At 42.4% G+C, this 27,256-nt stretch overlaps 1 protein-coding gene and 1 long non-coding RNA gene across 16 annotated transcripts in view; one reads left to right on the top strand and one right to left on the bottom strand.

The window, feature by feature from the left end:
• The window catches only part of LOC104150538 (tRNA-uridine aminocarboxypropyltransferase 2), a 121,851-nt gene extending 114,961 nt beyond the window's left edge, over positions 1-6,890 (bottom strand). For 12 of the 14 annotated variants that reach the window (XR_011137311.1, XR_011137313.1, XR_011137316.1 and 9 more), the window contains exon 1: positions 6,729-6,890. Coding sequence is in view for 5 of the 14 variants with exons in the window: in XM_068924928.1 (XP_068781029.1) it covers positions 6,729-6,883 (155 nt within the window). In the remaining 9 variants the exon portion in view is untranslated. Of the gene's footprint in view, positions 1-6,529; positions 6,588-6,728 lie in introns of those variants that run through there. The other 2 variants (XR_011137319.1, XR_011137317.1) reach the window with 2 other exon arrangements.
• A 6,883-nt stretch (positions 6,891-13,773) lies between these two features.
• On the top strand, positions 13,774-26,795 carry LOC138064072 (uncharacterized). 2 transcript variants are annotated; one of them, XR_011137321.1, is made up of 3 exons: positions 13,774-13,892; positions 14,378-14,520; positions 19,358-26,795. It is a non-coding gene; the product is annotated as an uncharacterized lncRNA (long non-coding RNA). The 2 variants fall into 2 exon arrangements; XR_011137320.1 differs by lacking the exon at positions 13,774-13,892 and adding an exon at positions 13,984-14,083.
• Positions 26,796-27,256: the final 461 nt, after the last annotated feature.

Genomic DNA, 27,256 nt, shown 5'->3' with positions numbered 1-27,256 from the left:
ACCTATGCTCTACCAGCACATCTTAAGTCAGCCAAGGTCTCATTTTTACTCTAACTTTGCCAAGACCAAACCCTCTATCATACGTCTTTCTTACTTCTGCCAGCTTTTGGTCCAAGGGCCAGGAATGACAGCATTCACATGCCCTCATCATCAGCAGTTATGTAACCTCCTGTATCTCAAGAAAATATGAAATTTATTTTAATTCACTTTGAACAGGGATCCTCTTCACTTAGCGGTATTGATTCATCCTGCCCTTCTCTTTCATGGCAGTTTAAGCTCATCCAAGTGAGGCTTCCCCAGTTCCACTTTCCACCTGTAGTCCAATATCCCAGCTCACAGCAGGCAGCCAGCCTAACGTTAACGCCTGCCCAGCAAAAGAGCAAGAACAGCAGAACAGCTAATTCATCTGCATCAAATTAGACAGTCTCTCAGTCCTATGCATTGCTACCCATCTTACGACATACTTCAAATATCTATCATATTAAGAAGCCTTTGCATGCCCCTCCTACACAAAGATATATTGCTGTTGCTTGTGCGTGACAATTGCACGGTTGTTCTTTGCTAGAGCAAGGAATATTATAGCACACAAGTGTTCTCCTCTGCTTACGCAGTATAGAGAAGAGCACAGCAGACCACCTGCCAAGTACCAACAGCATGATGCAGCTGTTGGACTTCAAAACCAAGCTCGCTATCATGTTGTCAAGTATTAGAAAGCATCAGTGGCAGTAAATACAATCCAAAAAGAAATACTCAAATAACTTCTCTTTATAACATGTATTTGTTGATTAGTAAAGGAGGCCTCTGAAAGAAAAACAGAATCCTAAAGTAGAGACTCCCTGCAAAAATTGAAAGATCAAGTAAAACATCTTACAAATCAGTTAGAAAAACCATCAACTCCCTACTAACCCTAAGGTTATTTGAAAACTCCCTTGCCCTGCCCCCATAATACCAGAAGTGCCACAAGTACCCCTAAATTATCAGAACATGCCCAATTTTTCTCCAGTCACTGGCAGAACCTGCCAGAGGGGACTTGTAATACAGGCACCTTTACAGCAGGTACCAGGACCAGTAGATCACAGAATCACAGAATCACAGAATCGTTTAGGTTGGAAGGGACCTCTGGAGATCATCTAGTCCAACCTCCCTGCTCAAGCAGGGTCACCTAGAGCATATTGCCCAGGATCACATCCAGACGGGTTTTGAATATCTCCAGCGAAGGAGACTCCACCACCCCTCTGGGCAACCTGTTCCAATGCTCTGTCACCCTCACAGTGAAGAAGTTTTTCCTCAGGTTCAGATGGAACTTCCTGTGGTTCAGTTTCTGCCCATTGCCTCTTGTCCTGTTGCTGGGCACCACGGAGAAGAGGCTGGCCTCATCCTCTTGACACTCCCCCTTCAGATACTTGTACACGTTGATGAGATCCCCTCTCAATCTTCTCTTCTCCAGGCTGAACAGGCCCAGCTCTTGCAGTCTTTCTTCATAGGAGAGATGCTCCAGCCCTCTAATCATCTTGGTAGCCCTCCGCTGGACTCTCTCCAGGAGTGCCATGTCTCTCTTGTACTGGGGAGCCCAGAACTGGACACAGTACTCCAGGTGAGGCCTCACCAGGGCTGAATAGAGGGGCAGGATCACCTCCCTCGACCTGCTGGCAACACTCTGCCTAATGCACCCTAGGATCCCATTGGCCTTCTTGGCCACAAGGGCACACTGCTGGCTCATGTTTAACTTGTTGTCCACCAGCACTCCCAGGTCCTTCTCGGCAGAGCTACTTTCCAACAGGTCAGTCCCCAGCCTGTACTGGTGCATGGGATTATTCCTGCCTAGGTGCAGGACCTTGCACTTGCCTTTGTTGAACTTCATGAGGTTCCTCTCCGCCCACCTCTCCAGCCTGTCCAGGTCCCTCTGAATGGCAGCACAGTCTTCTGGTGTGTCAGCCACTCCCCCCAGTTTAGTATCATCAGCAAACTTGCTGAGGGTGCACTCTGTCCCTTCCTCCAGGTCATTGATGAATATATTGAACAAGACTGGGCCCAGGACTGACCCCTGGTGCAGTCATTGTTCATGCCCCACAGACTCCTGGACACTTAAACCTAGTCAGAGAATTTCCAAACATAAGGGAAGACCCTCAAAAATTTAGAGAGGAATTGGAGACTGATATAATTGTTATAGTTACTCCTACAGTTGTTATAATCCAAACTGGGCCAGTAAGAACCAACTGTGTGCCCACTGTGCTGCATGAAATCAGACTGCAATGAACAATCGAAGCTCACTGGCCTCCCAATGTTTCCAGTAACAGAGAACTTATATCAGCTCAGGACTGTCTTCTTGAGGCAATCCAGTCAGTCCGCCCAAGGAAAATAGATTGGGCCAAAATGAATAATTGTAAACAGAAGGAGGGGTAATCCCCTGCAGATTACGTGGACTGCCTCAAGGAAGTCTGTAACAGGCATTCTGGCATAGACTATGCTACTGAAAATGCTTCAGAAGCTGCAGCAGCTGCCTTTGCTCAAGGCTTGCAACCAAAAATTCAAGAGCAATTACAATCTATTGCCATCAAGTGGCAGACTAAGACTCTTATTGAGCCTGTTACCATTGCTAATCACCGCAGTGCGCTTCAAGAGCGGAAAAAGATAAACAGTGAGACTAAACTCCTGACACAACAAATTCAGCATTTTACTCTAGGAAATACTAAAAGATATAGAGGAGCTACAAGAGGCTGGGGCAGGAGAAGAGGAAGAACGCAGAGAAAGCCATGACCAAGGACTTGGGAGACCTTTAGACCATCCTCCAATTCATGTAATTATTGCAAACAAAGACATTGGAAGTGAGAGTGTCCTTACAGACCTATTCATGAGTCCTTCAGTCCAGCAGCATTCAGTAACCCTACCTTTGCACCCAGCCCTTTCTCCATGACAATCTCAGAAACGCAGTTAGAACAGCCAGAAGGACAGAGACTTCATCACTTCTTCACTTTCTTTAGATCAGACTAGCCCTTACTTATCTTACCCTGTTAACAGCAAGATTGCTTCTCACCTAGCTGATACTGGTGATACTCAATCTACTTTATGCAGTCCCAGTTTTCCTGCAGTTCCCTTATCCTCAGAAGGATATATGCTGTTGATATTTCAGGACAACCACATTAAAGACCCTGAAACAGTCTTACACAAAGTAGCTGAAGAAAAACCTTTTGATTAGTGGGACTGGCTCCCAGACCTTAAAGGATGGTTAAGAAAACTGCTTAAGACAGTATATTTGTTAGGATTATTGACTTTGGTACTTGTGTGTGTATTAGTTCTGCTAATTTTATGTTGTAGCACATTAATGTGTGAAAGGATAGAACGAGGCATAACTCAAGCTGAGGCCAGAATGATGCCGAATATATTAAAGGATAAGGAAAAAAAGTGCTTGGATTAATGACTACAAATGATTGTAAGGACTAGAAACAAGAACATACGTCGAGGCAGCCTATGCAGTGATCAGTCCTGGGTTCCCAGGAGTCATAAGGACTAGGTGACCTCCAGAGACCTCTTGCAGCCAACAGTTACGAAATTAAGCCCCATTTCTCCTGCTTGTATTAACCTTCCACTTTTCTGTATGGATATCCTACTCAGAACCGCAGAAGTAAAAAAACATGACAAATACCTTGCCATATCAAAAAAGCGCCAACACAAAAAACCCACCTGAAACCCTAAGTCTCCCCCCCCCCATAAGGGAACCCCAAATGAGAGGCCATTCTTTTGTGCATTTGAACTGAATTCAGACAAACCCTACTCTAAGCACTGATTTCAAGTACTAGCTCTTAAATCACATTCATTAAAATGCTTTAAAGACAAAAATCTCTTCTACAGTTTGGAAAAATGAGAGATTTCGTTAAACTTGCACTAAATCATCATCATGACAGTACTCAGGGCAAAAAACAAGTCTCATAATATTATATCCCATGACCTTCCCTAAGTCCCCGCAGTAGTCACTTCTACTCCACATCATGCCTCAGAATGCCACACTCAACAAGCATCCTTTCCATAACTTAAACTAGTCCCAAGAAAGGAGATGGGAATACCCTACAAAAAACAGATAGATCCCGAAATTCAGTTAAGCATGATCAACACTGAAATGTATTTGTATTCAAAGCATTGCTATATACTTTCCTTGTTACTTAAAAGGCAAGCATCTAGGCAGTCTCTTTATCCTCCCCTATTTCCCTCTCTCTCCACTTCATTAGTTCACTGTCTGCCCTTACTGCACCCATGCTCTTCGCAGCAAGTGCGGGGGGGTTATCTCCAGAGGTCCCTTCCAACCTTGGCCATTCTGATTCTGTGAGGTGTAATTCATTTAGTGTTTTTTAGAAAAGCAAGTTTCGTAGTACTACATGATAAGGAGCTGAATATACCCCTTCCATCAGGGTTTACTATAGAAGAAAATAGGGAGATTCTTATTCTGGAAGCCTCCTTTGCAGGTGGCTCAGAATCCATCCAGAGTTGAAGGGAATTTAAAAGAGGCTGCGGAAAAACATCAACAAAATTAACACCCACAAGTAATCCCATCCCACAGATGTCCTAAAAGGACTCAAGGCTAAATAGCTGAATAAGTGTGGATTAACTCTCATTTAAAAGTTCCTTAGTGTCTAAGGACTGAAAATGGCAAACACGAAGCCAACTTTTAAAGAAACTTGCAACAGGTAACACGGTTCATGTGTAACAGAAACTACACTAAAAATACAGTTAACAGATGCTTAGAAAAATATTATTTACATAGAACAACTCATATAGCTTTTGCAAACAGAAATCCTGCTTTTCAAAACTACTGAAGCTCTCTGAAAGGGTCACTGAACAGATGGGTGAACATGGTCTGTCTAGCCCTTAAAGAAGAAAAAATGGCTTACCAAAAAGCTTTAAAGTTCCTCATCTAAAGCCTACTAGTAAACTAAGCAGCCAAGCATAAGGAAAGGTCCTTATAAGAATAAACAGAAACTTGCAGCATGCAAATCTGACTTAGCCACACCTTGAATACTGTGTGCAGGAAGCCACAACCAAAACAAACAGGATTTAATTCTCCACATTAGGGGCTGTAGGCCTGATTAGCCCCCTTGTGAGCAAGATGCTGTGGATATTAAGAACTTTACACAGGTTCAAGGAAGACTGGAGACATTCATTGAAGAAAAAATCTACTGGGACACACCAAATAAACACAAAACCGCATCTGCGGCAAGACAACTTCTGAACTAAAACTAGCTGGAAAACAGCACATTATCAATGAGGGATTGTCATGTACCATGGGGTTTGGCTTGTTTTTGGTTTTTTCATAGTTAGCACTTACAAATGCTGTGACTTGCACAATTTTTTTTTAACTATAAATTCAAACTTTGAAATCGTAGCAGAATTTCCACATAACAGGTCTGCTAATAAACCTCATTAACTTTCTTAAAGATTATTTACAGAAGTTACACGCAGAACTTCACTAAATGCCTGAATTCTGAGGCTGACATACAGCCAACTCACTTTATTAAAAAGAAGCACGCGTGTTTGTGATATAAGATCAAGAGCCATTGACAGCTTTACGAATCTGAATTCACATCAAGTTATATTAACATCTCCATTTTCCAGTGCTGAATTAGATTTCAAAACTATCTATAAAATTGTTAAGTAGGAGCAGTTTCTTGCTTTTAAACTTCTTTGGATAAGGTACTAGGACCTGGCTGCTTTACTGAGGTTTTATGCACTTCATCCTATGGTATTTACAAGCATGCTAGACTCCCCGCTCCCCACCTTAAATTAAATCCTTGAAGTCTTTATGGGGCATTTTCTAAGGTGTCTGAGCATCAGAGATGCAGACCATGCATGTGGGATCCTGGGAAAGACAGATACTGGATCTAACCCAGTACAGCCAAATTTAAGCTCTCCATGAAAACAGGCAGGGACCCCTTTCAAAAGGAAAAAACATGTATAGACAGGTAGATATTGATGTTACATAAAGAATTTATATATATATAGCACATATATTTTTACACTAGTGCCTGCCCAACACTGAAAAAATCCACACAAACTCTTCCCACTTGTACTGTCTCCCAAGCATCCACTATGTTTCCGTGCCAAAAGTAACAGAAGTTGTTTCCCAGCCCTCAGGGACAAACACAAAGACAACAGTTTTGGAAGAGTTAAACTGTTAACAGACAACCTGAAAATCAGTTCCACCGCTAGCTTCAACACAAACATATATATATACACACACATCAACAAACAACCACAGAGGCATCCCGCGGTCCAAGGGGATTTCAATTTCCGTTAAGCAGCTGGCATCACTACCCGTGTCGCAGTCAGCGGTCTAATAAGCCAGCCACCAGCACAAGTAAGCTCTTCTCAAACACTCAGCTAGCCAAAACTTAAGTAAGCCAGCCCCCTTTCCTTTAGCACTACAAGGTCTCTGGCTAGGCTGATATAAGCATCACCCTGCGAGCGGTTTTGAAAAGCAAATAACTCTCTCTACTGTAGATTTACTAAAAAAAAAAAGTTTTTATTTAAAAAAACCCACCACCGAAGCGCTTCCGCCTGCCGCAAGACCGGCATCGCCCCACCCCCGCTAGGTCGCGGCCAACGGTCGCCCAGGGCCGCGCCACAGCCTGCCGCCAGCCCCGGCCCCCGCCCGCACCGCGCAGCCGCCGGCTCCGCCTCCCCCCGCCGGCTCCGCCTCCCCGCGCCGCGGCACCTCGGCGCCCGCGGCCTTGCCTCACCCGCAGCGCCCGCACTCGGGCCGCCTCTCGCAGCGCTCCACCGGCAGCTCCCACAGGCCCGCGAAGCCTTCGCACTCCTCCTCCTCCGCGGGGGCAGCAGCCGGGCCCGTACCCCCCGCCGCCACGCTCCCGCCTGCCGTAGCGGCCCGCTCCATGCCGGCTCCTGGCGGTAGGGCCTCCCCCGCGCCCGCTGCGGCCGTCAGGAGGCGCCCGAGGGCAGGAAAAAGCACCCGCGCTGCCCCTCCCTCGCACTGAAAAGCGCCGGCCCCTCCGCCTGGGGCCGCCCCCTCGTGGGCGCTCAACCAATCAGAGCGCGGAGGCTCCCTCGTCCTGCCTATGGGAGCGCGGTGTTTGCGCCGCCGTTGGAGGGGAGTGTGCCGGAGGGTTCGGTTCGGTTCGGTTCGGTTCGGTTCGGTTCGGTTCGGTTCGGTTCGGTTCGGTTCGGTTCGGTTCGGTTCGGTTCGGTTCGGTTCGGTTCGGTTCTTCCGACCTCAGCAGTGCCTGCACGAAGACACTGTAGATACAGCCCAGGCTTTAGATACAGGCTATATTCCGCTTGGTAAACCAGGTAGAGTAGGAAACAGAATACAGAGAGTCTGCTCTGGGGTGAAACCGAATTCAACTCCTAGGTTGTTGCAGTTTACACACTAGAAATCAGCTGAAATAATGAACTAGTGAATTTCTACACAAGAGATCATTTCCTGAAATTAGTAGCTGTGGATAGGTTAGGCAATTGCGAAGTTATCACTTCCGCATCCAACATAAAGTATATTGTGTGTACGTGTTTACCGTCTTCAGAGCCGTCTGATGTAATTCTGACCTGGTGGTAGTAGATGCGTATACAATATGAAGATGGTTGGGCTTTTAGTCTTCATATTTTTCCACTGTGGTTTTGTAGATGTAGCCAAATGTTCTCTCTGTATGTACATCTGAAGAGGAAAGTGAGCGGTTTAAGCCGATGGAAAATGTGCCACAAGATCAAATGAACATAAACTGCCTGTGAATAAACGTAGGCTGGAAGTTAAGAGGATTCCTGGTTTTCAGAGCATGGCTGTCCTGGCTTACCAAGAGAAGTAACAGGGATCCAAAACCAGCCCAACCTTAGCTTCTTTTGGACTACAGCCAGCGTCTGCTCTCTGCATGTTGTTCCAGGACTCAACAGAAACCAGCAACTCCTCTCACTACAGGATGGAAAATCTGGAACCAGATGTTCCTCTAAAAAAAATTGGAAGCATGATTTCTAGGCCAAAGAGTCGTAAACAACAGAAAAAGTTTAAAAAGAATCCCTCAGTGCTAAATATGAGGCAAAATATTAAACTCACTTTATGACAGATCTTGACAATCTGTGTTTCAGGCTAATAGCCACATATGTTCCCACTACCGATTTAATGCAGAATTAGCTTGAGTGTCCGATGTTCATGTTTAAATCCAAATTAACCTCTCCACACATATTAGAGACCTGAGGAACTCCGCAGTAACTGCTTTGGGCCAGTCTTCTGCAATTTAAAAACTTACTGAACTAAATGGTGACATGACTGGGAGCTTCTTATTTGCAGTTAATACCCTCTAATGTACTGCACTGTTCCCTTTTTGGGGGATCATGGATGATCATGTGTTTAGTGACTAGCTGTAGACTCACTGTAGCATGGAAAGTCCGTTAAATTTTACGGAAAGTATCATTCTTCTACATGTCCAACCTCTTCTGCATTCTTAAATAAATTATTTTTCTTGTATTGTAGGTTTTGCCTTTACTAAGAACAACTTAAATTTCTTGTTGTAACTTGTGGTGTACTCAGAAAAATCCCCTCTCTGAAGTTCAAATTTAATACATGTCTTAGAGATGTGAAGCTGTCAAGAGAGCAGTTCTCAAGCAAGGCTATTTGAATGACAGGTGTAGTTCCCCAGTGGCTTTAGCCAGTTTAAGTCCAAGTGCCACATTTCTACTCCCAGGCTTGACTCATGGTTTCAGATACCAACATATTCATTTGAAATTCTGTTGAGTTTCTGACTTTTGTTGCAAAAACTATAGCCTCATATAGGGTGTGCTCCCATGGAACTAGTGGTTAGATCCAGGGCTGATGTAGATCTTTCCTGTCCACTTCCATGGTTGGCCATACATTCAAGGAATTGATGCAGAAACCTACCTAAAACAATTCGTTTTAAGTTGGATGAACTGCCTGAACAGGATCACGGCAGGGCCACCGGTGTCAGCACGAGCCACAGGCTGTAGAAGTGGGGTCAGGCTGGGAGTTTGGAAGGCGTGATTCATTGGCTAAGCTGCAATCCCAGCGCACCATGAACGAGCCTGGAGAACTCAAAGGGACCTCGGATGAAGGAGATTTCAGTAGCTTATACTAGTATGAGGACTGTGAATCAAATCCAGATGCTGTGGAATGAGACGTAGAGTCACAAGTGGAAACAAGTTTGGAAACAGGCGAGCTAGGAGATAGTCATACAAAGACTGTCATGCTGCAGGGGAAAAGAACAGACAATGTTTTTAAGTTTCTCATCTTTCTGCCACGCTTGCTCGCAACACAAAACAGTTGCTGTTTGTATATAAAAATGATATTAACAAAGCACCACCCCAGTAGGGAACATTTTGTGAACAGAAGCCTGTATACACATTTAGAAAGCTGTATAGTAGATGAGAGATTTCCAAATTTAATTCACCTACAGACTGTCATGCACAATGCTGGTAAATACCACCCTGGGTGACTAAAGGTACCTGCAGGACAAGTTTGGCAGCATCTGAACTCAAAACCAAGAACTGGTGAGTTTGGGGGAAGAGCTTTGTTTCTGTTTGACTCAAGCGTGCACAGATCTGGTTTGCCAGCCCACTTGTTTCCTGAAGCAGGCCTTTTTGATGCAAAAAGAATGGTTTAGAGGGACAAGGTAGCTGGTCAGAATAATACAGCTCCAGCCACCCACAAAGGACTTGGCCTTGGTAACTACTGCTCCAAGCGGTGCCGTGTTTTTACACATGCGCAGAGGTTCTGCGAGGCTTATGGGCAAAAGCTGAGCCTGTGACTGCACTAGAATGTGCCATACTGTAAACGACTTACAGCTTAAAGCTGGGAGCAAACTGTCATATTCTGTTTGTTTGCCTGGGCAGTTAAGGATTACACATACAAAAGAAAAACAGCAGAAAGGACGTAGCCGTCCAGCAGGGAGAAACTGATTGCATAGTAAGCAACAGTGTAACAACTGTGTACAATATTTTCTCCTAATCTGTTCATATATTATATTTCTTTAAAGTCATGACTCAGTACCTAGGTGGGCTTCAGATATTGCCAGTTCTGTTTAATGTCTTTGGATTTGCCCATCATTCAAGCTAATTTACTACTTTTCAACAACTGATAGCAAGTGGCTTGAAAAACACAGAATTCATTACGGATATTTTAGTCACTATGGTGTGGTTTGAAATGTCCTTTACATAAACTACAGCAGCAAGCAGCAAGAAAAACATCCTGTTGGTTGCTTAATCTTCATCTACATTTCTTTCTGTTGACATAAGAACTGAAATTTATGCAATCGTGTCCAAAATGCTTTGCAGCGGTGATTCTTCTTTTATTCTGTCTGATGGAAATCCCTCTGCAGAGTGGGCTGTTGCTTTTTAGCGTCTCTTTCTACAGCCTGTGCCAAAACACAGACATTTTCCGTAACATAGTCTTCTCAAAATCACAGCATTTGGGGGACAGCAATATTCATCAATTCAAGCCTTTTTTCCCCATCAGCCTGGAGATATCCTGTAACGAGAAGCTGCTAAGAGCTATTCTTAAGTGAGGAAATAGCTCACAATAACTTGCATCCCAGCTCTCACACTAGCTCTTGTATAGACACTTTTATTTTCTGTTTAGATTATAACTACACAATGAGTTACCATGAAATAAATGAGGGTGTGGCTTTACTAGGTGACTGCTACATCCCAAAACTGTCAATGTGAATGCTTTCACATGCAGTAAATATGAGGAAGTGTTTTTCTTCTTTCTCCCTTTCACTTAGGGAGAAAAATTTTCACTTGGGGAGAATCATCTCCCATTTTGAGAAGGTAGTAGTGTACACAGTAATCAGTGTTACGAGTAGAGCCGTAATCCTTCACTGCAGTTCTGTATCACTGAAACTTTTTTGGGAAGCTGCAATGGAACTAATTTCAGCTAAGTTATATAAAGGTACTTACATTGTAGTATTTTTCTTCTGAGAAACCTGAAGGCTTTGGAGCAGGATGAATATCAACACAGACAACGGCCTTGCTTTTTAAAATATTTCTCAGGTTAGTAGTAGTGACTTAGGGAGTTTAGTGCCATTTTTAAGAGAGAAACATTTAGGACCCTAAAGATTGGTCTGCAACCAATCTACAGAGTTCTGCAAGCATCATTTATCACCTGGGAATACATTTTGTCTAACACACATATACCTGCAAAGCCCAAAGCCAGAACTGCATGGATGCAGTTATGGCAACAGATTTGGTCTATTTCATTTGATAATGATGCACAGTACATTGCTGCAAACACACAATTTATTGGGGAAAAAAAACAATCATGAGGTAGTTACATATGTTTTTGAAAGCATAATTTTATTACTGCAAGACAGCTTTTGAGCGTTTTGGTTATGTTCATTACTTAAAATGATGCCAGTTAGGCAGAAAGATAGCTTTTCTGAAGCAATTTCATAAATTCTGCAGTAGTCCTATGGCTATTTATTATCTACCTGTGCTTGGAATTCAATGCTCTGAATTCAGTGGGGTGACACCAGTGGTTTTGCAGGCATCTGCGCCCAATAAGATAGTCACTTTTAATGGTGGATTATCTGTCCATTCTCCTAGCTGGAACTTTAAACAAACATCCATGTCTTGAGTTCTTAATAAAGTAATGTTTTGAATGAAAAATGGTTTTCCTCCCCTTATTTCAACTCAGAAACTCTTGAATATTGGCAGCATAGCATGCGTTATGCAATACCACTGCAGGCTCTCTCCGGTCAAGTCGCATGAAGCTCAAACAGATATGTTGTTCAAGCCTAAATGTATTTAGCAAACTTAAAAACTCAAGAGTACATTTCTAAATGCAACAGATAATTTGAAAATGAGCACTTAATTATCACTGGTTTGACTCAGCCTCTTGACACATAAGGATAATAATAGCATTAACAGCAAAATATATTCTGAAGGCACTGTGGGAGGACAGTGCTAAACTCCTACCAGTTAGTTTTATGCTGTCAAATACATGCTTTTAGTTTCTCCTGTGTAAAAGTCAATAAGGTAAAAGTAATAGCAGTGCTAGAGGTTTGGTTGGTGAGGTTGCAAACCAATGTTCATTAAGGATCTGTGAACGTATTCTCTGGTGCCGGTCAGGGACAGGCCGAAGGCTGGCCTAAGCAGCAGCTGAAATGGCGGGAGGACTTGACACGTACACAGCTGGATCTGTGGAGGGCTTCGCCAACCAGTGCGCCACCTCCAGTTATTTTTCCTCCTATTCTTAAGAGTTTGCTGCCCACCCTCAATCGCGTGCAACCTGCTCGCGTTTCCTAATGCTGGTAAGGTGCTTGGGTTAGTCAAAACGTCCTGGCTGAACTAAGGCAGCTTGCCGGGGCATCAGCGGGCTACGGTGCCAGGGAGCCGAGGGTGACAGCGGGGCAGGCAGGGCCTCCCCGACGAGGGCGCAGGCCCGCAGCCCCCGAGCGAGGAGAGCAGAGCAGGAACAGGGATGGTGGCTAGGGGTGGCTGAGGGACCTGCAGCCGCCACACCAGCCCCAGCGCCGAGGTGTGTCTGAGGTCGGGAGGGGACAATGGCAGGTCGGGGCAGCTCCAGGGCTGGCCACGGGGCTGCCCAGCAGCACAGGCAGGGAAAAGGGCTGCCCCAGGGCCCTGCCGTGGGGAGCACTTGCCTGAACTGTTCACACCAGGCAGTGGGTGCTGAGAAGTTAGGTACAGTCACCTATTTCATTCACCTGTTCACTGGCACGGCTGGATGGAGAAGGAGACTCTGGGACACAGCCGGAGCTAACACATTTTTTTAAACTGGCTCTGGAGTGCTGCGTCGTCTCTTCTGCTGTCTTAGCTGAGAACAGCAGTCTTAAGCTGCTGGGCAGGAAAAAACTCGGCCTCTTCAAATGGCACATCTGGATCTGGCAGAGAACATCTGACCACAAATGATTATCATAGTTCCAATGTCAGCTTAATCTGGCAGAAATTGTCACTGCTGCTGGAGGTGATGATCCTGCCTGTCTTCGACCCATCCCTTGCGCTAACACTGGTGATCAGGTCGCCTGTACAAACAACCTGCAGGTTTCGTTTTCGTGCTTATTTTCAGCCCAATCACTTCAGTTTACCTCGGGGCCAGCCAGGCATTAGTGCTGGCATAAGCGTGGTGGAAGGAAGACTGAGGAATAGAGGAAAAGTCCGTTATTTCGGGAGCTGCCCGTGCTGAATCTGGGTTCCACGATACTAGCACTCAGGCGGTAAGACTCACGGCTTGCCTGCAATAGCTAGATCTGCACCCTCCTTGCTGTAGAGTAAAACTAGGCCAACGCAGAGATGCTGTTTCCAGTCTTGTTTGCGTCATTCAGAGCTCTACTGCCAGTAAAATAGTAAAATGCCAGTGAGAATGTAAATGCCAGTAAGCAAGTTATTTTTCTTGGAGTGCGCTGCGCGCCCGCTAGGTGTCCCAGCTCTGCCGCACAAGCGAGCGTGTGTGCCAGTTAACCCTGCTCAGAGTACTATAAAAATGTGCTGTAAGGAAATTTGGTAATATAGCCAAATATTTCCAGCTAAAAATCACTGTTCGTGAAAGCTTTGCTAATATTTTTCTGCTAGTCTTCCTTTTTCAAACCACCGCTTACATTTCCTGTTTTTCCATTTCTGCTATGACATTAATCTTTCTCATGCAACAGCGCTTTCTTAAGTGATATACCAGTGTACTGCTTAATCAGCGGATAAGGCAGCACACTTCTCCTGCAGAAGTCTGGTCATGAATCTGGACATTTTTATGTTTTTAAAAAGCAACTATCTTCTCAGTTACGTTCATTTTTATATATTGCAACTAGATCTCACACTGTGCGTATTAAACTCGCATGGAATCCCATAAAGGTATTTATAGGCGGTCACATGGCAAGAGTCATTTCCGTTTTTGAAAGAGAAAGCCAGTTGTTGCCTTAGACCAAACAGCTCAGGTAAGTGAAATACATAACGTGACGTGTTCATTTTTATTCTTTTTCTTTCATATTATACAAGAAAAAAAGACAATGCTTGGAAAATGTACACGCCTTATCTTCAAACACAGTCTTTTCAATGCTACTCTGCAAGTTTAGTAAGAATGCTTCGGGTGATTGCATCATGGTCCCACCCCGTGCTAATGACAGAGGTAATACTCATAGCTAAACCAGCAATTGCAGTTTGTGATTACAACTCTGATGACCTGGAGCCCAGTGCAGTGATAGTTAACTGATGACTACCTGCTAATTTGAACATCCCTGTCTAAAATCAAAATGAAACTTCAAAATCCATGCAGCATAGAGATACAGCTATAGCCGAGCTCAGTCTTGCTACATTGTATATATCATATGGGATCTGTAAAATGCAATTGAAAATATAAAGAGCAAATGAAAAACCAAACAAGCATATTAACAAGAAATTATAACACAATTCTTATTTTCAGGATTATCCATGAGAGACTCCTGTTCATTATGCAAAGTCTCCGAGAAGCTGAGAAGCACTAATGGAGAATTCACCTTTATCAGCTTGTACTGCTGAAGCAGAGGCGGCAAGTCACAGGCAGAGAAAAGATTGGGAATGCACTAGGTAAGGAATACTGCCTGAAATCTTTGACTGTAAGCTTTTATTAAAGCCCGTGGTAGTCAATATGCTGCTCAATCATACGTTTACAGGGCATTTGGGAATGTCAGAAGCCCTTCTCCCAGTGATTTTAGATGCTCTGCATCCACAGAGTCATTTCTAAGTCATAACAAAAACATTACCTAAGTATTTGTTTCAGAAACCTGTGCTGGGAATGAGGCCAAACCTCACAGTTACAACATTTCTCATCACTGTGGCTGCTCTAGCTTTAGTGTTGCCTGCTCCAGTGTCTGTAATGCTATATCCTTCCCTTCATGGGTGAAGGACGCAGCTGTGGAGTCACCAAGTGGAAACCCCTCCCTGTTCTTTAACTCCCCTCCCACAATAATAGCTGCACTGCCCTTGACTTAACAAACAAGCAAAAAGCTTTACGGATAAAAGTCTAAACTGTACCTGTCTTGCAATACAACATACTGCTTGTTCAGAGTGTTCCCTCTATCAGAAACGTATCTACAGCCAAGAGAGATGACCGGTGTGATTTATTCTTGGCCACAATAATGTGTCTCCAAAAAAGGAAGTACCTCTTTTTACATCTAGAGTTTTTGATCATTTGGAAAACATGACAATACAGAAGGGAAATGTCGAGGCAACTTTACTCATGCCCATGTGCTTAGCAACATCTTGCCATTGCTTAGGCTGGGAAATTTCACAGAACAGATGTATAATACATTCCATATTTTTGCTTTTCTGGTTCTTTAAACACAGGCTGCTAGACAAAACCTAAACCAAACTGAGTAAAAGCCTCTGGTTACAGCAATAGCACAGGAGGTTCAGCTGAAGTTTGTTATAAAGAAGAACGGAAAAAGCATACCAGTCTGCAAAATGCGAGCATAACTCTTTCACATTTTCATCTCTAGACTGCTTATGAAAATTATTGACAGATGTGAAAGTGTGCAGCAGGCCAGGAAATTCTCTTCTGCCAAAGGGACAGCATGCAGAGCAGCTGTCTTGGATGTATAGGCCAAACCCCACACTAGTAATAAACAGTATAGCCAGCCAGTCAACAAGAGCAGAGTATCTGCCCCTCTCTTGTAGGATCACACTGTGATTTGAATGCAGATGCCAATAAAGGGTGTGAGGGGCAAATACTGAACCAGGTTGCACTGGTTACTTTACGAGTGTTAGTTCATCCCTTGTATTAGGAGAGGAGAAAACAGTACCGGGCACAGCAGGTATTTACAAGCTACTCAGTATCAGCAGGAGGAACTGTGAACAACGCTGCGAGTTAGCACAGCACAGAACTAGAGCGGATCATTGTCTCCTGGTAGTTTAGCAGAGCTGACAAGTGCATTAGGAGGAGCGATTCAGGATAGCACCTGCTACTGGACCTTTTCTGCATGCTCCCTGCTCACTGTCACAAGGGAAATTAGTCCCCTCACTCTGTACCTTGCAGTGTAGATGGCCCAAATCTCCTGCTTTGAGGTACGATTTATAGTCCTTTTGTTCCGTGTTGAGACAAGCTGCATGTATCATACCATACCCTTAGTTTATATACATTCGGATGTTTGAGCCTGAGTTGTTAAATGGATGCATGTGGACAATTAAGATCATTTTTACACAGAATATTAGTAATAATACATGATCTGCTAATGTCCCTCATAGTTATCTGTGCTGAAACACCTGGGGGTTCGTAATTCTGTTTTTGCTTTGCTTCTGAACATTTTGCTTACTCTAGTAATACACATGCTAATATTTTCACATCATGTTAATGGTCTCAGGCACGTAAGGAAAGTTTCATTAAAGTTCATGGATTTGTTTCCCCTACAAACAGTTGCTTGCATAATAAGGAGTGCTGTCAGGCAAAACATGCTTTTTCTTCCAGTAGTTACCAAATCAGAGAGAGTAAAAATAAACTATTTCAGAAATTTTCCTGTTTTGCTGAGCATTCAGTTTCCTTTCAAATAGCAGAATTTGAATGCTCTGCCAATTCCCAACTGAATTCTTTTTTTTGGACAGAACTGAATCTCTTTTCCTAAAAAGTTGTGTGTGTTCCAAAGAAGACTTTGAGCAAAGCTAAATAACCTGCATATGTAGTTCCACAGAGTGGCTTTGTTCAGTAAAGAGTTGCGGTAGCGCGGATTATTTTGTGTTACTGCAGCTCTACCATCTGCTGTGATAAATAATGTAGTAGGCGCGATCAATGCCCAAAATAATTATGTCAGCAAAAACCTTGATGTAATGTAGATGTAACGATTCTGCAGTATACTAGGGTACTCCCCAGATCAGGACATGGCATCGGTATTATCCTTGATCAGCAGTCCCAGCTCAGCCTGATTTCTGGCCGTCGACAAATCCCCTCTGGCCTTGCAACAAGTCACAACGGGGCTTTTCTTGGAAGGACCTTGGGACTATTTCTCCCCGATGTTGTCCCTGCAAGAACAGCGGACTGTGCCAAGGTTAAATGGGAGTGACAGGGTTTGCTTCAACTCCAGGAATCACTCCTAAACGGGGCTGCCCCTAAGGGGGCACCAAGTGTGTTCCTTCAGGTACGTCATGCAGACAGTTTTAATTGTCAGGCTACACAGGAGGGGAGGACAGAGGAGTGAGGGGCTATTTTATATAGCACTGTAGATAACAGACCAGCAAAACCATTAAAAATAGCACAGGGAAACAGGATACAGGAGGGATATTTGGCTACTAGGAGGTAGCTTCCTGCTTCAGGAACGCCAGGTTTGTGAGTTTAAGGCGTGTATTTCTCGTTTATAGTGTTGTCCATTAAAAGGGAGAATGACCGCTTACAGCGTTGGGCAGACACTTCAATAATGAGCATGTTCGCAAAAGGATCAGAGCATGCTTTGAAATAAGAGGGAGCGGTGAATCCTAAAGAGCCTATTGGCATCATTTTCCGTCCAAAATTTTTTACTGATTTTTCCCTTCACTAGTCATTTGACCTAGTTTGAAAAGCTACCATCTTGAACCAGCTTAAAACTACTATGCAAAATGCATTTGTAAGGAATAGGCTTTTAAAGGGTTGTCACACAGAACTGGCGTAGGCTGGCCTGGGAGACTGCGAAAGCAATCAGTGGCCCACTCTCCTATTTGTATATAATTCCATTAAGCCTACTCCAGTCCTGATTCAGGCCTGCATCTCTGAGAAATCCTAGCCACTAGCAGAAGCGGATCCTCTGAGAGGACTTCTGGGATGTGAGGTAAAAAAGGAATACTTAGAAGGACTGAAACTTACTGATAATGTTGCAAAAATCCTAGGGAAAAAAATTAACCAAGTTTTTAACAAACTGGACCCAAGGAGAAAGGAGACTCATGGAAAATATTGTTTTTCTTGAATATTGCTGCATCATGGATCTTTGATATCTTTAAACATTTATAACAAATCAGGATGAGAGAGCAAGCAATAAAATTTATAGACTGTAAGCACAAAGATAACTGCATTCTTAGGAAAAGTCACTTTTGAAAAAATGCAGATTTCACCCCAGACTGCAGATTTTTTTGACTGATCTCTAAATAATGATTCAGACACATTCATTGTATTCCGTTATCTGATATCACACAGTAGTTGAAATCAAAGATCAAAAACATGGAAAAAACTGATAGACGATACAGACTAACCTTCGTAAAGTTCTTTAGGTGTGTTAGGTAGAAAAAAAAAATGGGCTAGAATGAAAATGTTAGAGAGGAAGCAATATACAGCTATGGTAAGCAGGCTATCCTCTGGAAGAGGAACCTGGAAAGCTGGAAAACTTTGCAGAGAACAAAAAATTGGAGCATACACAGGTATGAACAATGTCCAGCACCTACAAAATGCTGCAACAGCTACAAAAAGATGCCAACATTTTGCAGGAATTTGCTATCAAGAGCAAAAGAAGTGAAGGAAAACAAGTAGCAATCAAGATAATAAGGATTCATAGGAAGGCAGTGCAGAGAGCGATAGAGAAGAACACTAGATAGATAAAAAGCTGAACCAAAGGAGCAGATTCTTTCACTAGTGATGGAATTCATGTAAATTATAAATTGAACATTGATAGTCAGGCAAACATTGCATCTGAAAATGTAACTTCGGAATAAGAAACAGAAAAAATTGAGAACGCCAAAAATGAGAGTTCACGGTACTGAACAAAAAAAAATCAAACTTAACTTCCCATTCAAAATTTCACATTCTTTAGCAGAAATTAAAATTTAGAATTGGTTTGTTTCTTATAGTAACCAGGAACAAAGCTAATATAAGCTTTTGTTCTGTTTTGTTTTTCCCCCTCTAGCAGCAGTTTGCAGTGTGTGCATGGTAGAGGAATCCAGAAACATGAACAAATAAACTGGCATCAGTGTGTCTGTAGTAGCAGAAATAATTTGGCTATTGAAGCTCTGGAATGCCAAGTACTGCCCAGGGAATCCTTAGCCCAGAGGCATTCCTCTGGTCATGAGGCAGAAGCTCAAGGCAGAAAAAGTAAACATCCTTTTACACTAGAAGTAATATTAAAAACAGAAGAGCCTGTGGAATACTTAAGCCTATTAGTTACGGCAAGTAAAACAATGAAAGAGATTCTGACTGAGGTGCTTGGGAGTAATTGAATACACGGCATTTCTTATGACATATTCTTTATGGTAGAAGCAGGCTGGAAACTCAAGATATCCACAGGAAAGGAGGAATACACTGATGCCTCCCGTGATATGACAACTGAGGGGGGTTGGTTTCCAGCTATCACTCTATGACTTGATGACAGTATAAACAAGGAAATAAAGACTGATAAGAGGCATCTGATAAGAGGGTTGCTTTCAAAGGTATTTGACAATTGCAAATGATAGACTGTTATAATATTCATTTTCTTAGATTATCCGGTCTTAGAAATAACGAGGAATAAACTTGGAGAGACCACAGCAGACGATGAAACACTGCAGAAAGTCATTCAACGCCATCCTAGTAAGGCATCCAGGGAACTACATACCATATTATCACTTCAGTTCAGAGATATATGTCATCAATGGCTTATTAGTTAAGGTAATAAAATAATGGTGGCACAGGTGTTATGGCATGACATTAGTATGCTTCAGAAAAATATATGGAGGTCAGATGGTATAAAAAGGGTGGTAAAAGAAAAGTCTGTAGGGATAGAAAAACATAAAAAGGTATGAAATGTGTCAAAAATCTTAGCTTGGACAAAGGGGAAAAATCCCCACAGTTCCAGACATGCAGAAAACAAACTCTAAGATAGATACATTCTGGCAAAGAGGATATTATAATGTTGTGTCATTATGCTGAAACTGTATTTTTAGAGAATCTAAGAACATATCATGTCATGCACACAATAAATCTGTATTTGCCAAACTTAAAATCTTAGCATTGGTAGGTCTACTAATAGTTCATGGTAAGTTGTTGGAATTTTAAACAAATAGTGGAAGATTTCAGAGCTCAGTGAGAAACATACAGTACCAGGTATTACCCACTGAGCTACTTACTGGGAAGTGGCGTAAAAGAGCAAATATATTTTTGAAAGTTTAGCCTTTTACAAAGAATCCCAGCTTGGCTCTGCTGAATTTGAGAACAATAGGCAAAAAGAGACAATCTCCAGCAGAAATGTTAATTAACATGAAATAGTAACCAGAAATCCTTGTTTAAGCAAGACAGCAGGAAGTATAATCTACCTTGATAAATTAAAAAAATCATAAAAATGCAAAAAATAATCAAATGACTGGGATTCCAGGATGCTAAAGCCTCAAGATGGTATTTGTACATGCAGCAGCAAGCTGTGGGCTCAGAGGGCTATCCTTACTGAGGATATTGCTCCTGTCCCTGTGAAATACAAAATTTTGAAAGGTAGTCTTTCAGGAATGAGCTGCCATTTCCCCATTTCTGTATCTTTAGTGAGGGATACGAAGGAGGAACGTGTAGCAGCAAACTAAACATAACGTGGAACATATGTAGAAACAGATCATTCTACCAGCTCTCCCATGGAAAAAAGAGTCAGCAGCTGCAGCAAGCAGTCGGGAGAAAGAAGTGCACCTGAGGAGATCTACTTAATTAGAAAAGTTCTTGAAAGGGTTCCTAACGTGTGTTTTATTAGTATGAACTTGTAAGGTTGAGTAATTTTCTGTTAATGTCAAGAATAGCCTCAGTGTCATTAAGAGTGAGCAAAGACTAGGCTCATAGGATCTCAGTCCTAGGGGATAACTGAGGTGGGGAGGGCCCTCAGGAGGTCTCTGGCCCAACCTGCTGCTCACGGCAGGGTCAGACCCAAGGTCCAGCCAGGTTCAGGGCTTCGTCCCCTCGGGGCTGGAAGCTCCCTGAGGAGGGAGGGAGCTGCCCAGTCTCCCTGGGCCACCTGCGCCCCTGCCCAGCTTCCTCAGAGAGGAGCCTTGCCCCACAGCACGTGCCATGGAGAAGAGCCTGGCTCCATCCCCCCGATAACCCCTTGTAGGTGCTGGGGGGGGGGGGGGAGGCTGCTGTTAGGCGCTCTCGGAGCTGTCCCTGCTGCAGGCTGGACCAGCCCCAGCCCTCAGCCTCTGTGCACACCGTTGGAGCAGTCCGGGAACGTGGCAGCCTGCTGTCCATACGTTATGTACGTAAATTCTCCTGTGTTGTAGCACAGTTCAGCCACGTTTTGAACTGAGAGCCCAGCTACAGGTCTGCTTCTTTAAGGAGCCCACAACACCCCTGTAGCCCCCTTGTCAGAAAGTAAACACTGAAAGTTTCATGGAAAAAAAATCCAAAAGAAGAAAGAAACATAGAAAGTTGTTACTTTTTGCACAGTATTAATTGTGTGCATATATACCGACTTCTATTTGAGGATTTGGAAGTACCTTACTATAAATAATCAAACTCTTTGTCATTTCCCCTTACAAGTATGATCTGTAGCAAAGAGGAGTTCCAAGTCATATGCTGCAACACTCTGTGGCTCTCACAGTAAAGAGAACTGCCGTGAGATGGTATGAAAAGATGGCTCAATGCTCTTCCACTGAGATCAGTAAAAAAATCAGCACGCACTTCAGTGAAGAGTAGGAAACAGGCCAAAGGAATCAATCTCCTGCATGTTCAAGGCCAGCTAAGGGGACAGCATCAAAATTACAAAAGCAACAGCACTGTGCTAAAAGAAAACCCACTTAACGGCCAAACAACAAAATTATTGCAGATGAATGCTGCTTGTGGCTGCACAGCAAAATGCAAAGCTGTGCATTTCAGTGTTTTCCAGTTTGAGCTGCTTCTGACGCTGATGCTGTTGTCATGTGAATGTCTGTGATCACGTACAGCAAAGGTCTTTATAATGGTGCTGCCACCTAAAGTTGTAAAACAAAGAAAGGGAAATACAGAGTGAAATACCAATTTTGCATGCCATTCTCAGTTGCAAAATGAATAAAATAGCTTTTCCATAAAAAAGTCCACGCTGATATGAATGCTGGTGGCAGATTCACAGACAGCTATGAAAAGGATGATCTTCAGATGATCTTGACTTGCACACAGCTTGTTTACTTGAGTGCAACAGAATTTTAGTTGGTGAGGTGCATACGGCGGAGTCAGAAAGGTGTAAGAACATGTCCATTAAATTAGTGGGAACATGAGTTTACACCACCTTTGGGTGCTCAGCATGTGCACTACACTGAATAAACACCTTAATATAGAGGTAGAGAAGTATAGGCAGTTTTTATGGAGAGCAGCTAATTGTACAATAATCTAGTTTGTATCAGTCTATACGTGACCTGATTTGGCCCATGACTACAGCCCATTTGTAAGGAGGTTCAAAGTAGCAACAAATGGAGCTGCTTAAAAGCCTGAATAGATATGAAAGATTGTTTTACGCTGCTGCTGCTCCTGCTGTGACAGTGGTGCCTGTCAGCAAAGCACTGAAGGGTATTTTTAAAGCAACTTATACGTCAATAGTGGCACCTGTGAGTAAATTTAGTGGCCACTCTTGGCCAAGAACATACGTATTTCACTTCACAGTGCTAATGGAAGAGAAACTACAGAGGCTACAGCCTTTCCTCTTTACTTAGTTAATTTATTCCTGCTTGCTGTGACTTGTGACAGTCTTCTAATCAGGCTATTGCCAAAAATTTACACGCGCTTTTAATGGAAAGGCTGCAAATAGCATCTTTAGAAGTCACTAGTGAGAGCTTCTAGCCGCGCTCTGTGTGGCTGGTTTATAGGCATATCACCTTGTGCAGTATTTCACTAATATTTATATATATCACTATCCATCAGCGTCACATCTCATTTCAGATGTCACTTACCTGATTTACATAAAAGAGGATCACATTCTTATTTAGTGCTTTGAATATACAGCAGAGTTCGGAAAGTTCCCTGGCCTGTCTCTCTACTCCTCCTTCTGATCAGTAAACGAAAACCACACTTAAGTGAAGCTTAGATCATTTGCCTTAGGAGGGAATAAAATTACTTGTAGATATTTCTCTCATTAGGTTTCTCCAAAACTAATCATATCAAGAGCTAACACATTTAGTACGTGATTCACGTTGGGCTTTGTTTTCCATTTTCCTTTGTCATCTGACCAGTGCTGCAGTTGTGCAGCAAGTCTGTTCATTTTTTCTCTTGTCTGAATCTTTAAATTTCTTCCAATTTTTTTATGTAATATAATATTATGCAAAATGAGTTTATAACCGTTACTATTTCCCAAGACTAAAATGCATTTATGTTTTTTATGTATCGTATCGATATAAAAATAAAAGTGATAGTATATAAGTTGGAACCCCATAAATTCAAAGCTCTCATCATGAAAACCGTTTCAGAATTAACATGTTAGTTACAGAATATGAAATCTCAACACTCAATTAATTTTCTAGAAATAACTGTATCCTGTAATAAAATATGTGCCTTGCTTTGTTAAGCAATTCTAGCTCTGTCTCCAGTTACATTTTTGTCTTCTTTTGCTTACAGTTTAGTAAGTTATTGAGGATGACAGCTGTAAAACTAGGTAAGCAATAGAAAAACCAATATATAATACTTTATTGGTATTTTCTTGAGGACGGTTACTCTTAATTACATGTCCATCAGCCATTCAATGGAAAATTGCAGTTGTCACAATAATGTCATCTAGCTATAACCAAAGCCAATTTGGTAATCTTAACGGTTTTGATAAATTGTCTCATCTTTTCTGTTGTTTATTATATAGCACATTAGCATAATGAAATATGGATTTGTCAAATAGTTATATTGTGTTAGTCTAGACACTGTAGTCCCTTTATGTAGGAAAAAGTCCACGTTCTACTAGACAGTACTGCTTATGTAGTAGGAAAACACTATGAGTTTCTAGGATTCTAAAAATCTTGTAAACCGGGACATTATGAGCTTTTGGTTGAATCATCTGGCAAGGAAATCATTAAAGATTCATATCTTGTCATATTTTAAGTAATCATTGCTGATTGTTTTGTATTCTGAAAAACACGCCAAGTAGCACGCATTAAGGATGATTCATAGTCTCTCTCTGTCTCACATACAAAAACACACATATCCACACAAATGCGTACATATCCACACACAGACTCCTAAAAATCTAAGTTTGACTATTTAATATGACAAGTAAGCCAACAGCAGGAAAGGATTTCCAAGATTGAACTGCCAGGTTTAGCCTTTTGAGTACTGGATTTTTTTAGTTGTTTTCCTCTCTGCACTGAATGTTTAAACATAGAACCTAATTATGGATTATTCCCAATTACTATCAGACTTTCTCTCTCCTTCTGGAGGGAGAGTGGGTCTCTCTATTTTTAGATAAGAAGAAAACACTCGGGTAAAAACAAACACAGAATGCATATCATGGTCCTCTTTTGACTCGTGGCTGTATTTGCTACCAATTTCTTTGCAAAGTCCCTCTGGAAAAATAGAGATAGTGTAGTTAATAGTAAGTTCAAAGAAGATTTCCTTAGAGCCACCGTATTAATAAAGCATTACAGTTTGGGAAATTTATCAGTGCCACTGAATCACAGTGGCCTTTGCAGGGGAGGCTCAGCAGTTAGCATACAGGATAAGATACTGGAATGGAAGTAGAAAAAATTATTTGTTCTTCCAAAATGCAATTAAGGGCATTTCTACACTGCAGCTGATATTCTGTCCCAACCAGTCACAATGTTTTTACACGTGATCTAACTGTATTTTGTGAATAAGGCTTTGGAGAGCTGTTTATATTTGCACTGTAGCCCCATTGGCATGTTAATCTCTACATGGCTCAACCTGATTTGGTGTTTTGAAATCATTGCCTGAAAACCTGAGAGAGTAAATTGCTTATGGAAAAAATACACCTACTGCAGGAGAAAAGAAGGTAAGACTGAAACAGCCTTGCCTGGATACGAGTCTCTTTGTTCCAAGTGATTTGGTATATCAAAACAGAGTAGGACACCAACGTCTTGACGATTATTAGTTCATTTCTCCGTCGCTTTCCCTTCGATTTGGTTCTTTCTCAGGTGTATGTTTCTGATATACTCTGGCCCCATTCTGCTCACACATGCACCGAAATTACCCTGTTACTTGGTCTATGGGGGCAGTAAAACAAAACTGTGGAGAATGCACCTTCCAAGTTTTATTCATGCCCTGCCTCGCACAGTATTTCCTCATTTCCCGATTGGCTGCTCCAGGAACCATTGCAATACAAATAATAAACAGCAGTAATCAAGCCATAGGCAGATAAAACATTGCCAACTTCCTTCTGACACACCATCTATATATATACACACCAGCAAAACCTGCACTTCCTTCATCCCCTTCTATCTGCCACACTGGGCAGCTGCCTCTGCCTCTCACACCGACCCCACTGCCAGCAACAGGATGCTTTTCCCCCCTTTCAGTATTGCTGCCGTTTACTCCTCCAAACTGCTGGCGATAGGCACTTATCAGCAGCATCAAACAGCCCTTTATCTTTTCAAAACACTGAGATAATTCTCTGCCATAATTATTCTCTATGCATTACCTTTAAACAGACCTCTGCAATGTTACCTGTTAACTGGCGCTAGGATAGAGGCAGAGAATCTGAAGTTGTCCCTGCCAACTATCTTCTGTGCAATCCAGTGTTTTATATAGCAAAAATATTTCCTGATGCCTCTGCATAATGAAACATTAAAATTCACGTAATAACAAATAACGTTATGCTACCAGAAGAATCAAGCTGTAGATGGAAAAATAAATGTAGTTTCTTAAAGCTGCTCCATTTCACACGGTTTCTGTAATCAGATTTTCATTCTAGCCCTTTGGGGTGCTGAGCACCCTTAACTTTCACTGGGCGCTCATTGCATATGACAGGATTAAGGCCTAAACGCTTTAGAAAGCTCCTGGTTCAGTTGCTCGAACAGGAATTACAACTATTGCAAGCAGTAGCAAAGTGGTAAATAGCGACTCAGCAGTAAATAAAATCAGTCCATTGAGGTGGAGCCGTGCGGTATGCAGTGGAGAAACAGTCATGAGAAAGCACTATTGCTTTGGGGCAGATTTAAACAGTTTACATCACAAAACCACATGCTGTTTCAGGAAAGTCACAGTCTTCATGCAACAGAGTGACGATCGACAGTCACAGCAACATTAAAACAAGGAACCTGGGCACCCTGTTTTTTAATCTAGTTCAAGAGTTTATTTCTTCAGCTGCACAACAGATGAAGTCTCATACTGATGGGCAGTCCGCCGCCTTTTAATATGCCTTAAAACAGGCATAAGTGAATTTTAGATCCTGACAGCAATTGTGTTAAACAAAAGATCTTACAATTTGTAATTTATAAAATAGAGGTTTCAGTCCCATCCTCTCCTAGAAAAACATAAACAGCTTATTGCCAGTTAAAGAAAAACAGATTACATACAGGCAATCAAGGGATGAGAAGGATGGCAACTTTGATAGCTCTCTTCACGCCTTGCAAGCTGGTCAGTTCCACAGAAGATCATTAGTTACAATGCCATTTTCTACTCAGCGTACAACAGCCAACTGTGGATCTACCATCAGGCAGAAATGTTAGTCTCTTACTGCTCTGATCTCCTTTGCTTTTTATGTATCTAGAAAGCTATGAATATGTCGGGTTTGTATGCCATCAAATAGCGGAAGGAATTTGCAATAACACAAAAATCAGCTCTCCCTGATTTGACTGCTCTCGCTTTGTCTTCTCCACTTTGTGGAGGTAAAAAGCAGAACAGAGGGAAGATAACAGCAACATTAATAAAGTAAGTGTGCCTGACTGGTCAGGCTTGCCTCTATATGTGTACACGAACACTTAAACAGAAGAACATGGCTCCACTACTGAATTGTAGCAAGCAGAAAAACAGCTCCCAAGCTTTCGCTGTATACCATTAAAACTGGCAAAAGAACTAAAAGAAAGACTACCCCATGAAGCGGCTATGAGAGAAGGAGTGTTTTTTTAAGGGGGAAATGGTTTGAGTTACACTGTAACAGTAGAGAATAAGACTGATGCATTTTGTATTTCTCTTGCCCAATATTCAACTGCCTGTCTCCTTAAATCTCTGTACTCTACTCTGTAGAGTAATAATAATTAACTCCCTCAGAAGCTCACACCGCTCTCCCATGAGGATAAAACTGAACTATAGAGCTCTTTAAAGAGATAAAAGTTTGAAAAAGGAACATAAAATCGCTTTCGATTTTCCAAGCTAGCCCTTGAGCATCTTATGCAAATTTTAAAGGCCTACACAGAAATATTTTCATGCGATGGATTTGTGGAGATATACTGATATCAAATTTGGACGCATATACATCCAAATACTTGCTATAGCTACGAAAGGAACAGTAAAGCAACTGCA

This window comes from Struthio camelus, chromosome W (assembly GCF_040807025.1).
Source record: "Struthio camelus isolate bStrCam1 chromosome W, bStrCam1.hap1, whole genome shotgun sequence".
NCBI lineage: Eukaryota > Metazoa > Chordata > Aves > Struthioniformes > Struthionidae > Struthio > Struthio camelus.
Note: the sequence above shows the minus strand (reverse complement) of the source record. Positions and strands in the feature narration are given on the sequence as shown.